Raw genomic sequence first — 12,462 nt, forward strand, 5'->3', positions numbered from 1 at the left:
CCATCCAGTTCATGGAGAGCCAGCAGGTCACCAGGTTTAAGGTGCAGAGGCCCTGCTCTCTGTCACCCTGGCTGAGCCCAGTGTGCGGGTTCCTGAGGGCTGGGACTCCCAGGGCCCGATGGGAAAGTGTAGCCTGCAGGCCCACACCTCCCCCTGTGAATCACGCCTGGCGGGAGAAGAAAGCCCAAAACACCCCAAACAATGAGTTTCCAGTAAAATATGACAGACATGATGAGGCGGAGGAGAGGAGGGACCTGGCTGGGAGTTGGCGCTAGCCTGTGGGTGATGAAAGCCAAGGGGAATGGAAAGTGCCAGGCCCGCCCCCTACCCATGGGTATAAAGCACTCGCATCCCTTTCCAATTTACCCGAGCACCTTCTCTCCACTCAGCAGCTGCTCGCTCGCTCACTTCCCTCCTCCGCACCATGACCACCTGCAGCCGCCAGTTCACCTCCTCCAGCTCCATGAAGGGCTCCTTCGGGGGCGGCATCGGGGGCGGCTCCAGCCGCATCTCCTCCGTCCTGGCCGGAGGGTCCTGCCGCGCCCCCAGCACCTATGGTGGAGGCCTGTCTGTCTCCTCCTCCCGCTTCTCCTCTGGGGGAGCCTACGGGCTGGGGGGCGGCTATGGCGGTGGCTTCAGCAGCAGCAGCAGCTTTGGTAGTGGCTTCGGGGGAGGATATGGTGGTGGCCTTGGTGCTGGCTTGGGTGGTGGCTTGGGTGGTGGCTTTGCTGGTGGTGATGGGCTTCTGGTGGGCAGTGAGAAGGTGACCATGCAGAACCTCAACGACCGCCTGGCCTCCTACCTGGACAAGGTGCGTGCTCTGGAGGAGGCCAACGCCGACCTGGAGGTGAAGATCCGCGACTGGTACCAGAGGCAGCGGCCCGCTGAGATCAAAGACTACAGTCCCTACTTCAAGACCATCGAGGACCTGAGGAACAAGGTGGGTGAATGGGCAGCAGAGGTGCCATTCCAGCTAGCTCCTTCTGGGAACAATAGACGTCCCAGGCCACTGACACCTTAAGATTTCTCTATAGGACAGAGTCCACCCCAGATTCCTTCTTTCGAGGTCTTGGATGCCCTAAAAGCTGATCAGTGAGAAGATGCTCTCCCTTCCCCAGCCTCCTCATCCCCTTCCGATCTCAAATCCTCAGACCATGTGAGATCAGTGATTCCTGTCCTTACATTTTACAGAGGAAGCAGTTGAAGCTTCGAGAGGTGCTGTGACCAGCTGTAGGTCACATAGCAAATTAATGCCAGAGCCAAGGCTGGGGCCCTTGTGCCCTACCTTCCAGCACAGGAGGCAGCTACTTGTTCTCCAGCACGGGGGAGGAGTGAGGCTCTAACGGGACCAGGCAAGACATCCAAACCGCTCATTAGCTCACTAGTCTGGGTTGTGGCTGCCGCCGCCCATAAGCCTTGGTAGAGGCTGGTCCCTCCCTACAGCCAGGCGGGCATGGAGAGCCTGCAGAGACAATCAGTGTGGCCCCTTGATGTGCCCTGCACAGAGGGAGACTGGCAGGCTTGTGCCCTCTGACTCCGGCCCCCTGCTCCCACATCACCTGGGAGCCCTCCCAGCAGGAGTCTGCTGGGCTCTAATGCCTTGCATGGATTAGGGAAATTCAGTGATGAGGTAGGGAACTCCAACCAGACTCAGGGCCAATATATCTTCTTATTTTTCCTCTGAGTCCTCTTTTCTAATCCCCTGTATCAGTTGGGTTTTACCTCTTAAGAAAGTTCCATTTGAAGTCCCATGGCCTGTAAGCTTGAAAAGGAATGTGCACATCTGCAGAGGACTGGCAGGGCTGGCTGATGCAGAGAGAAGAGAGGCCAGCTCAGGAAGGAGGGCTAGGGAGCCTCAGATTATTCTCCTCACCTGGAGGCGGGGACCTTGAAACCCCAAGACCCATCAGATTTTGCAGCAAGTCAGTGGCAGAATCGGGGCCAGAACTCCTGGGCTTTTGATTCTAAGCCCTGGGCTACATCTACCCTGTCTGGTGACCAGGAGTTAGCAAAGTCTTAGGACAGGCTTGGGGCATCTGGGGTTTTCCTCTAGGCTGTTGTGGTCAAGTTTTGTGGAGGAAGAGGGGAATTCAGGCAAGAACATGAGGCAAGAGCTTAACGTAGGTTACAGTGAAGTCCAGCTTGTGAAGTCCATTTGACAAATTACTTGTGCCCTTTCCAACCTGCAGATTCTCACAGCCACAGTGGACAATGCCAACGTCCTTCTGCAGATTGACAATGCCCGCCTGGCCGCGGATGACTTCCGCACCAAGTGAGTTTGCAATGGTGGGCCAGAACACCCAGTGTCCCCAAAGTAGGGCATTTTTGGAGCAGTGTTTCCCAAATAGAACTAGCCAGTGCCAGGATAGCTGCATGAAAACTCCCTGTGGTGCTTATAAAAGAATAAGACTCTTGGGCCCCACCCTTGGAGTTCTGATTCAGCTATTTATAGCAGGTTACCTGGGTGATTCTGGTCCATAGCCAGGTTTCAGAACCGCTGCTTTAGGGAGAGGCACTTTCCACTCCCCCAACTGCCCTTGAAGTATAGGAAGGAATCATAGTTGGAGGACTTACGCATTATTTGTTGGCTGAAGTTAGAAGCGCAACCCCCTCCTGAATTCTGCAGCAAGATGAACTGCCTTATCCCCAGGCCCCAGGAATGTTCATATCTGAGCAATCAATGGGCACTTTGTTCCACCATGCCATTTTCAAGATCGGCTCCTTAAACCACCCACAAGGCACCAGCTCTGGGAGAAGCTGCAGGGAGACGAGAACAAAGCCCTCACTGTGGTCAGGGTGGGTGTCTCATTCCTTTTCTCTGGGGTCATTACAGGTATGAGACAGAGCTGAACCTGCGCATGAGTGTGGAGGCCGACATCAATGGCCTGCGCAGGGTGCTGGATGAACTGACCTTGGCCAGAGCTGACCTGGAGATGCAGATTGAGAGCCTGAAGGAGGAGCTGGCCTACCTGAAGAAGAACCACGAGGAGGTGAGAACTATATGGAGAAGCCAGCTTAAAAGAAGCACAGGGAGGCTGGGTACAGTGGTGTGTGCCCATAGTCCCAGCTGCTTGGGAGGCTGAGACGGGAGGATCACTTGAACCCAGGAGTTTGAGTCCAGCCTGGGCAAGGCTAGACCCTGTCCAAAAAAAAAAAAAAAAAAAAAGAGAGAGAGAGAGAGAGAGAAGGGAGAGTCAAGACAGAATTGTGATGGTGGGAGGGCAGTATTCAGGCCTTACTAAGGAACCCCAATCCGCTGCCATGGTGAAACTTCTGACTGTGGACTGTCCCTGGTTGTGCAGGAGATGAACGCCCTGAGAGGCCAGGTGGGTGGAGATGTCAATGTGGAGATGGACGCTGCACCTGGCGTGGACCTGAGCCGCATTCTGAACGAGATGCGTGACCAGTATGAGAAGATGGCGGAGAAGAACCGCAAGGATGCTGAGGAATGGTTCTTCACCAAGGTGGGTGTCATTTGAGGTGGAAGGAACCCAGACCACCTGCCTTTTGGGGCCTTCTGGTGTGAACGGCGTTCTCTTTTTTGCAGACAGAGGAGCTGAACCGCGAGGTGGCCACCAACAGCGAGCTGGTGCAGAGCGGCAAGAGTGAGATCTCGGAACTCCGGCGCACCGTGCAGAACCTGGAGATTGAGCTGCAGTCCCAGCTCAGCATGGTAGGAATAGTGCCAGGCACGGTGGTGCGCCCAGGACTGGCAGGGAGAGAACGGCCACACTCACTCATCCTGGATTCCCTTTCTCTCCCTCACAGAAAGCATCCCTGGAGAACAGCCTGGAGGAGACCAAAGGCCGCTACTGCATGCAGCTGGCCCAGATTCAGGATATGATTGGCAGCGTAGAGGAACAGCTGGCCCAGCTACGCTGCGAGATGGAGCAGCAGAACCAGGAGTACAAGATCCTGCTGGACGTGAAGACACGGCTGGAGCAGGAGATCGCCACCTACCGCCGCCTGCTGGAGGGCGAGGACGCCCAGTGAGTCTTGGCCCTCCCCTTAGTCCGTCCCCCCATGGCACTCTGACGGCCCCACCATGTATCTAATGATCTTGCCCTTCTCTGTCTTCACAGCCTCTCCTCCTCCCAGTTCTCCTCTGGCTCGCAGTCATCCAGAGATGGTAAGACCTTCCTCCTCTGCAGGCCTGGGCTCCAGGCCACCCTCTGTACCCCAAGTGGGTCTAGGCATTGGCTAGGGGCTCTGTGAAGGGCTGAGCTCTAGTGCTGTCACCCAGTTTCCCTTGTGAACCTCCTTGGGTGGAAGAAGCTATTTTCCAAACTCTCCTTAGGACTAGGAGAGGCAGCCCCCACCTCTTACTTCTTCCTGGTGTCTGTGGCAGATCCCATTGCTGTGGTGGTCAGCACCATGAACAGGGCCCTGCAGGGCTCTTCCCACTGAGGCCACTCCATTGGTTGCATATGAATGGAACCAGCCGGGTGTGAGCTCTTAGGAAGCTCTAATCTGAGGACAAAGACTCTGTCTCTGACCTTTCGGAGCCCTAGTCTGAAAGAAAAGTGTTGATGGTATCAGTGCTTGGGCAACAGCAGGGAGTGAAGCAGTAATCAGGGGAGAGGACAACGGGGAGTCAGTTTGAGTTTCCTCACCTTCTTGGCCTCCTTACTTCTGATTAGTCTGTTGTCTGTTCACCTCTCGTAACGTCCTCTTCCCGCCTCTTCCCCAGTGACCTCCTCCAGCCGCCAGATCCGCACAAAGGTCATGGATGTGCACGATGGCAAGGTGGTGTCCACCCACGAGCAGGTCCTTCGCACCAAGAACTGAGGCTGCCCAGCCCCGCTCAGGCCTAGGAGGCCTCCAGTGTGGACACAGATCCCACTGGAAGATCCCCTCTCCTAACCCCTAAGCACAGATCCCACTGGAAGATCCCCTCTCCTAACCCCTAAGAACTTCACACCTGGACCCTGCTTCACCCTCACCCCCTCCTGGCAATCAATACAGCTTCATTATCTGAGTTGCATAATTCTCGCCTATGTCTGGTCATTGTTAGGAGTGGGGGTGGGGAGAAAGTGGGAGAAGCATCTTTGGAGCTTGTCATAGCACCTGGCTATGGCCCCTGGAACTGGGAGAAAGGTCCTGGGGGTGGATTGGGCTCAGGTCCCAGGATATCTTTCGCCATCTCAGAAGACACAGATGGATGTGTGTACCAGGTTATGTGGTGTCTCCTAGGATATGGAAGGATATTCATTCATTTACTCACTCATTGTCATGTGTGTTTATTCATTCACTAGATATTGAGTGACTCTATGTCAGGCACTATGTTAGGTCAAGGATTCCTAATGTTTTTGTGATCAGGGATTCCTTGGAGAATATAGAAAACTATAGATATTTCCTCTGTCCCCTACCTTCAAATAAGCATACATACATTTGCATACAATGTCATAGGGTTCAGGGGTCTCCTAGAGCTCCTTACTGGAGGTCCATGAACTGAAGGTAGGAACTCAAACTCTCCTGACATTCTTGTCTCCCTCCACCCCACCTTCCCTTGCCTCCAGCGCTGGATCTAATCCTTCTTACACTTGGTTGACCTAGGGCAAGTTGATGACCATCTCCCAGCCTCAGCTTCCATTTCTGTAAAAGGGGCATAATGATAGTACCTACCTCATGGGTTTGTTGGGATAATTCACTGGAAGAATGTACAGGGCCTGGCATAGTGCTGGCTCAAGGCATGGCTGTGCTGGCGATACTGGGTAAACTATCTCTAGGGTATGGTGATTATCTATCCATGATGAGAGCATTTTTAGAGGGTTTGGGAATATACTGGTTTTTAACCCTCGCTCTGTTCTGTAACAGATGTGAGCTTGGGAAGTCTGAGTCTCAGTGTCTTTACTTGTATAGTAAGGATGCTGAGCCCTGCTTCTTGAGGTTGATACAAGAATCCAATGAGTGACTATACCTTAAGAGTCAGGACTGTAGGAGCCTCCCCTGGGTGGGGAATTCCTTTCCTTCTCTTTGGGGGGCTAGAAAAGGAGTGGGAAGGGAAGGAGCCTCACCCTAGTAAGTGGTGAAGATTCCAGAGGTGGGTGGGGCTCACTGCCCCAAGCTAGGAAAGAGTTGACTAGTCCTGTGTCAGTTTCAACAGCTCATTCATTGGGCTGCGTGAAGAAAACTTGTAGGGGGAGTCAATGGTAGGGGAGAGACTGAAAGAAGACTAAATTTGGGCAAGGGATCTAAAAGCCTGAGCTTTTGAATCAGACTACCTGGGTTGGAGTCCTGGCTCCTACGCTGAATAGCCTTGAAGAGTTTGGGCAAGGTACTGAACCCCATATTTCCTCTTTCACAAGGTAGGGAATAAACACCTTTACTGCATAAGGCTGATACAAGAGTGAATGACCTCATGCAGGCAATGAATTTGGCATTGTGTTTGGCACATAGTCAGCACCCTATAAATGGTAATGGGGTGAGTTATTAGGAAAAGGAATGAAGAGATGTTGGTTTCTCTTGTTCCTACCTCCACCCCAGGAAAAAGAGGACTGCTTTGTGTTTCTGAAACTCTGGGATATTTTTTAAGCTAAGTTTTGTCATCAAAAAGGTTGACCTTGGGTGACCCTGGGTGAGGATGGGCCATCCTGGAGGTGAAGTACTAGAGTTTCAGGGGTACAGGGGACAACTCAGGAAGGAGGAAGGTTTGAGGGTGCTTCCTCAGAGAATGAGAAGAGGTGGGTTTGAGGACCCTAGAGGGTACAGGACCCTAGTGTGATGAGGGGCTTTGTGATACTCCTGGGGGTGTTGGACTCTGGTTCCTAAGGTTCCCAGTGGGGCAATGAACCTCCTGTCCAAGTGTGGCAAAGAATCTTGGGAGTGGCCCACATTTGAGAGGTCACATGGGCCTGGACAGAGAGCAAAATACCGCAAGAGTCACCAGTGGGGCCTGAAGCCCAGAACGCCCTGAACTTCATAAGAATCCCCAGACACCTCTCTACCTTGGAGGCGGTGCCAGATTAAAGTCTCTGCCCAAAGGAGATCTGCTTTAGAGGAATATAGAAACGTGAGGTCTCTTAGACTGGGGTGCAGTGGGGCAAGCCTCCTCTCTGAGTGGTTGCCGTTACTGTTTGCAGGGAATACATAGGAGACCTGGGCTTGCTTGTGGGTAAAAATGGCGGGATCACCTGGCTGAAAGCAGGCTCAGAACCAGGAGACGAGGAAGTCAAGCAGGGAGGCTGGGAGGTGGTCCCACTCTGTACTGTCAGGCTCCAGAGGAAGAGGTCAGACAGGGCAGTGGCCCCAGGGGTCTCACATGGACTCCCCTCCTCCCGGGATTTCCCCACCATACGTCACTGGGGAGGGTAGGGCTAGTGTTTGGATCCTGCTGATAAACAGGGCTCTTATTCACAGAGCTTGGCAGCCACAAGCATCCATCTCAAGATACGAGCCCAGCAGCTCCGACAATGCTGACTGCCTTCCCTTGGCCTCCACTCAGCTAAACAATAGACCGGCAAGGTGACTCGATAGCACAGTCTAGTGGAGGCAGGTGGGATTGCGTCTCTGAATCCTGGGGCTGGTCAGGTGACCTCTCTGGCTCCGCCTCCCTGTAAACCCTCTTTCCACCCTCCAGCACTCAGAATGGGGCAGTGCTAGGTGAGCCACCTAGAACACTCCTCCAACCTCACCGTAGCGAGACTGGCTTGCTCCAGGTCCTACAGACTGAAAGTGGCAAAGTCCTGTCCATGCTCAGGCTTTGCCACGTCCTGGGTGGCTTCATTCCTGTTCCGTTCTTTCTCAGGGATGAGATAAAACTGAGAGACGCATGGGATCAGTGTGCGTTTTTCTTAGCTTATTCCATCGTTTTTGCTTTATGGGGTGGAACCGACCTTGAAATTCAGGATTTTGGGAGCTTTTTTTTTATAGTGAAAAGATCTCTAATGTGTCCAGGGAACTCTATAGGCAGCAACTGGCGTACGTCCTACCTAATCAGGCAAATGGCACTTCCCCAAGGCCACAGACAACCTGGCTTGGGTAACATAGGCGACAGGAAGATGTCAGAGGAGGCAGCCCCAAGGAGGCCTGATCCCCAGGGGCTGGGGGGTCCTGATATCCTGGTGGGACCCCAGGAGGTTCCCTGGCCCACCTCACTGAGCTTGGAGGCTGCCACAAAGGGGAGAAGGGGATGTCAGGGACTTCCAGGGCAATGGACCGGCCTCAGGCAGGTGCAGGGCAGTCACCAGCTCCTCCTCCATTGCTGTTTGCTGAGCGCGAGCTTTCCCGATGGGGCTTCCCTCTGTGCCACTGTCACCTGTAAGGCCAGGCCTGGAAAAGGAAGCCTTTTTCCTTTAAGATGCTCTGGTGAACTTTGAGGGTGACTTGGCATGAGAGAGAGGGCAAAAAGAGACACACAGAAATAGAAACAAATGGATATAGAGTTGAGAGACAGAGAGACAGAGTCAGGGAAAGAGAGGATAGTGAGGGCCCTGGGCCCATACTAGGCAGGGAGGAGCATTCATTCATTCATTCATTCATTCGTTCATTCACACATATTTATCGAAATTTACTGTTTTAGGTGTAGAGGAGATAGGGGTGAATTCAGACAGACTGAATAAGAAAAGAGACGACATGAGGAAGAAGGTAGAGAGGGACCCAGCGCATGTGTGGGGCTTGGGACAGAGAGCAGGAGCTCTGAGCCTGTGTCCACTGTAGCTCCTGCTCACTGGAGGGCAGGCCCTGGCTCCATTCCCGCCTTGTTTAGCTCTGTAACTGTGGCCAAGGTACCCTCTCTGAGCCTAAATTTCCTTACCTGTAAAATGATTTCAAAATTAACACATACCTCCTAAAACAGTTGGTGAAGATTAAATTCGACAGTGCAGGCAAAGCAACGAGGGTCTTTTTTTTTTTTTTTTGAGACGGAGTCTCGCTCTGTCACCCAGGCTGGAGTGCTGTGGCCGGATCTCAGCTCACTGCAAGCGCCGCCTCCCGGGTTCACGCCATTCTCCTGTCTCAGCCTCCCGGGTAGCTGGGACTACAGGCGCCGCCACGTCGCCCGGCTAGTTTTTTGTAGTTGTTAGTAGAGACGGGGTTTCACCGTGTTAGCCAGGATGGTCTCAATCTCCTGACTTCGTGATCCGCCTGTCTCGGCCTCCCAAAGTGCTGGGATTACAGGCTTGAGCCACCGCGCCCGGCCAACGAGGGTCTTGCCTGCAACACTGGACGCTCCTTGATGGAAGGAACTATGATCCTCCAACCATCCTGTGTCCTCCCCAGGCCCCACAGGCACAAGTCTTTGATCTTAATGGGGGCTTAATAGGCCAGAGGGATGGGCTAATAATAAGCAAGGGAGCTGAGAACCCGAGTCGCCCAGACGGTCCATGGGGAAGCCAGGAGCAGCCACAGTGCCGCCGACAGTCAGGACGATGTCTCATTATGTGCTGGGCCCCACACCAGCAGTTTTACAATATGAGCTCTTTTAAACCTCACAACAACCTCATGAGGCCAGAACTATTTTAAAAAAATGTTTTTTATTTATTTGTTTTTTTGAGACCGAGTCTCGCTCTGTCGCCCAGGCTGGAGTGCAGTGGCGTGATCTGGGCTCACTGCAACCTCAGCCTCCCAGATTCAAGCAATTCTCCTGCCTCAGTCTCCCAAGTAGCTGGGATTACAGATGTCCACCACCACACCCAGCTAATTTTTGTATTTTTAGTGGAGACAGGGTTTTACCATGTTGGCCAGGCTGAACTCGAACTCCTGACCTCAGGTGATCCGACCGCCTCGGCCTCCCAAAGTGCTGGGATTATAGGTGTGAGCCACTATGCCTGGCCAAGGTCAGATTATTTATTTTTTCCCAATGAAATCCTTTGCTTGACTTAACCCACTGCCCTTTAGCCACACAGGACTCCTGCCCTGGCAGTCACTTTGCTTGTTCCTACCTCAGGACATTTGCACGTGCTGTATGCCCCTCCCCTTTTTCCTCCCCCTTCACTCAAGTGTCTCTTTCTCAGGGAGAAGGTTGCTGGTGCCCCAGACCATGCCACACCCTTTATTATGTGCTCTGCATTCTCCCACCAACCATGCTCACCTCAGTTGTGAATTGCATGTTTATTTTTGTAGGTCTATTTTATCCCATAACTGTTCATCAAGATTACTTTATCCCCAGCACTCAACCCAATGCCTGGCACATAGGAGGTGCTCAATAAAGGATGAATCCGAATTTACAGTGAGGAAACAGGTTGACAGAGGGGAAGCAACTTTCCCCAAATAAGTGGAAGAATCTGACTTTACACTATGACCTGCCTGGCTCCGAAGCCAGTGCTCTCAGCCTCTCTGCTAAGTGTGTTCTAGCAGACACAAGCCTGGGGTGCCTAGACTCAAGTGGAGGCAACTATGTGGGCCCACTCCATCCCCTCACTGTGGTTTGAGAGGGTTTGGCTGGGCAGGGTGGTGGCAAGTGCCTGTTATGTGAGAAAGAATCAGTGTTGACAGACAGGTGCAGGTACCCACAGCCCTGCGCCAGTGGGCAGTGCACACCTGCCTGGATGGCTCATGGATGCTCCAGGGGAGGAGCCGTGACTCAGCTGGTGCTCCCTCTCCCAGCAGCCAGCCACATGCTGACTCAGGTCCCTCCCTGGCCCCACCTGGGGATCAATGACAGACAGCAATGGGGAGTAAATTGGGGGTGTGGGAGGCTGCTTGCAGACAAGCAAGAGGGCTCCCACGACCAGAGCAAAGCTGTCCTTGTGCTGCTTCCAGGTCTCCATGTCCCCAGTGGATGATACCTTTGCCTCTGGGGACACCTTGCAAGTGGAATCTTTTGTTCCCTCTCTGTCCCTCTGTCTGCCTGTGTGGGTCCTTGCAGCCCCTTCTCTCCTACTCCATCCACTCCCCAAGGGGAGGGCCTGCATTTGGGATCCTGGCACTGGGTCTAGGCTGCAGCCTTGCACATTGGCTGGTGAGGCAGTGTTGATTCTCGCTGGGTCTCAGGTGCCAGGGTGCCATGGGCTCGCCCGTTTCCATTCCTGGTTCATTCTTTGGAGGGCTCCCATGGGAGGTGTTGAAGGTGGGGCTCAGAGGGCAGACCCTGAGCCCTGAGAGGTTGGAAGAGTGAGCCATGTCACATGACTTAGAAGAAATCATTCACTCAGGCCACGGCTGTTGGCCTTCCTCATCCCTGGCCCCATCTTGCCCAGTCTGGTTCCTATGCCAGGCAGAGAGCTTGGGAGAAGGGAAGAGATGGTGCTCTGCTGCAGCTGGAGCAAGACCGCCTATCTGGACCGTAGGAGCTGCAAGCACAGCAAGCTCCTCTTTGTATTGGAACAAGGCCAGATGTGGGGGGAGGAGGGCCAATGTGGCAGGGGCTACATGTGGGCAGCAGTTGGGCATTCATCTAGGGAATCCTCTGCCTTTTCTTTTTCTTTTTTTTTTTTTTGAGACAGAGTCTCACTCTGTCGCCCAGGCTGGAGTGCAGTGGTGCGATCTCCGCTCACTGCAAGCTCTGCTTCCCGGGTTCACACCATTCTCCTGCTTCAGTCTCCCGAGTAGCTGGGACTACAGGTGCCTGCCACCACGCCTGGCTAATTTCTTTTGTTTTCAGTAGAGGTGGGGTTTCACCATGTTAGCCAGGATGGTCTCGATCTCCTGACTTTGTGATCTGCCCGCCTTGGCCTCCCAAAGTGCTGGGATTACGGGCGGGAGCCCTCTGTCTTTATGGCCCTTGGCAACAGTGCATGAAGGAGCTTCTCATGAGGAAACTGAGGCCAGCTTTGAGGATCACAGAGGAAGGGAGGGAGAGGCTGGCCGGTGACCCAGCCCTGCCTGGCTGGGGGGCTACTGTGCTCTCCACCCCACAGTGGTCCTCATGCCCAGCTCACTTTCCCCGGCAGCTGGGAGGAATTCTGAGGGACAAAACCTGCCGCTTTGGGCTGGGTGAGGCTTAGGACAGGGCTGGAGGGTGGGAAGTGGAGAAGGTGGGTGAGGACAGGGGTTGGGGTTTGGCACCAGGGCTGGAAAGCAGGGCCATCTCTCAAGAGGCTTAGCTGGCCGGGGTGCCCCAGCAGGGAGCTTCTGCTCAGTCAGGCGGGTCTCAGCTGTTCTTAGGATCCCCCAACACAGATACATTTGCAGATGACAGAGCAGGGTTCTGAAAATGCCACTCTGCTGGATCTTTCCAGGGTGGCCCACCCACAGCACCACCGACTTCTTCATCCAACTCAAGGACCCAGGACCTGGGGCTTATGTCCCAACCAGAGTGGTGGCATCAGCATGGGCATGGGAAAGAGGGTAACTTCTCAGGCCTTGGAACACATTGCAGGAGATTCTGGGCTTCCCAGCAGAGCTTGGCAAAGACCTTGAATTGTTTAAAACTGTTTAAGAAAGTAGAGGCTGGGTGCGGTGGCTCATGCCTGTAATCCCCCAGCACTTTGGGAGGCCGAGGTGGGCGGATCACGAGGTCAGGAGATAGAGACCTTCCTGGCTAACACAGCGAAACCTCGTCTCTACTAAAAATACAAAAAA

General features: G+C 53.7%; 1 protein-coding gene across 1 annotated transcript; it reads left to right on the forward strand.

The window, feature by feature from the left end:
* The first annotated feature begins 344 nt into the window (after positions 1–344).
* Positions 345–4,817, forward strand: LOC108534672 (keratin, type I cytoskeletal 14). Its single transcript, XM_017880142.1, has 8 exons — positions 345–940; positions 2,190–2,272; positions 2,834–2,990; positions 3,303–3,464; positions 3,548–3,673; positions 3,769–3,989; positions 4,083–4,129; positions 4,691–4,817. The coding sequence occupies exons 1-8, from the start codon at positions 425–427 to the stop codon at positions 4,786–4,788; spliced, it is 1,410 nt and encodes a 469-aa protein (XP_017735631.1). The 5' UTR covers positions 345–424; the 3' UTR covers positions 4,789–4,817.
* The last annotated feature ends 7,645 nt before the right edge of the window (positions 4,818–12,462 follow it).

Source organism: Rhinopithecus bieti, unplaced genomic scaffold (genome assembly GCF_001698545.2).
Source record: "Rhinopithecus bieti isolate Rb0 unplaced genomic scaffold, ASM169854v2 scaffold_11744, whole genome shotgun sequence".
NCBI classification, from domain to species: Eukaryota; Metazoa; Chordata; class Mammalia; order Primates; family Cercopithecidae; genus Rhinopithecus; species Rhinopithecus bieti.

Excerpts from the sequence above, each read along its gene's own strand:
- LOC108534672 (XM_017880142.1), top strand. The coding sequence starts at position 425 with ATGACCACCTGCAGCCGCCAGTTCACCTCCTCCAGCTCCATGAAGGGC. Across the intron at positions 2,991-3,302 it reads TGAAGAAGAACCACGAGGAG|GAGATGAACGCCCTGAGAGG; the intron begins GTGAGAACTATA and ends CTGGTTGTGCAG. Across the intron at positions 3,990-4,082 it reads CTGGAGGGCGAGGACGCCCA|CCTCTCCTCCTCCCAGTTCT; the intron begins GTGAGTCTTGGC and ends CTGTCTTCACAG.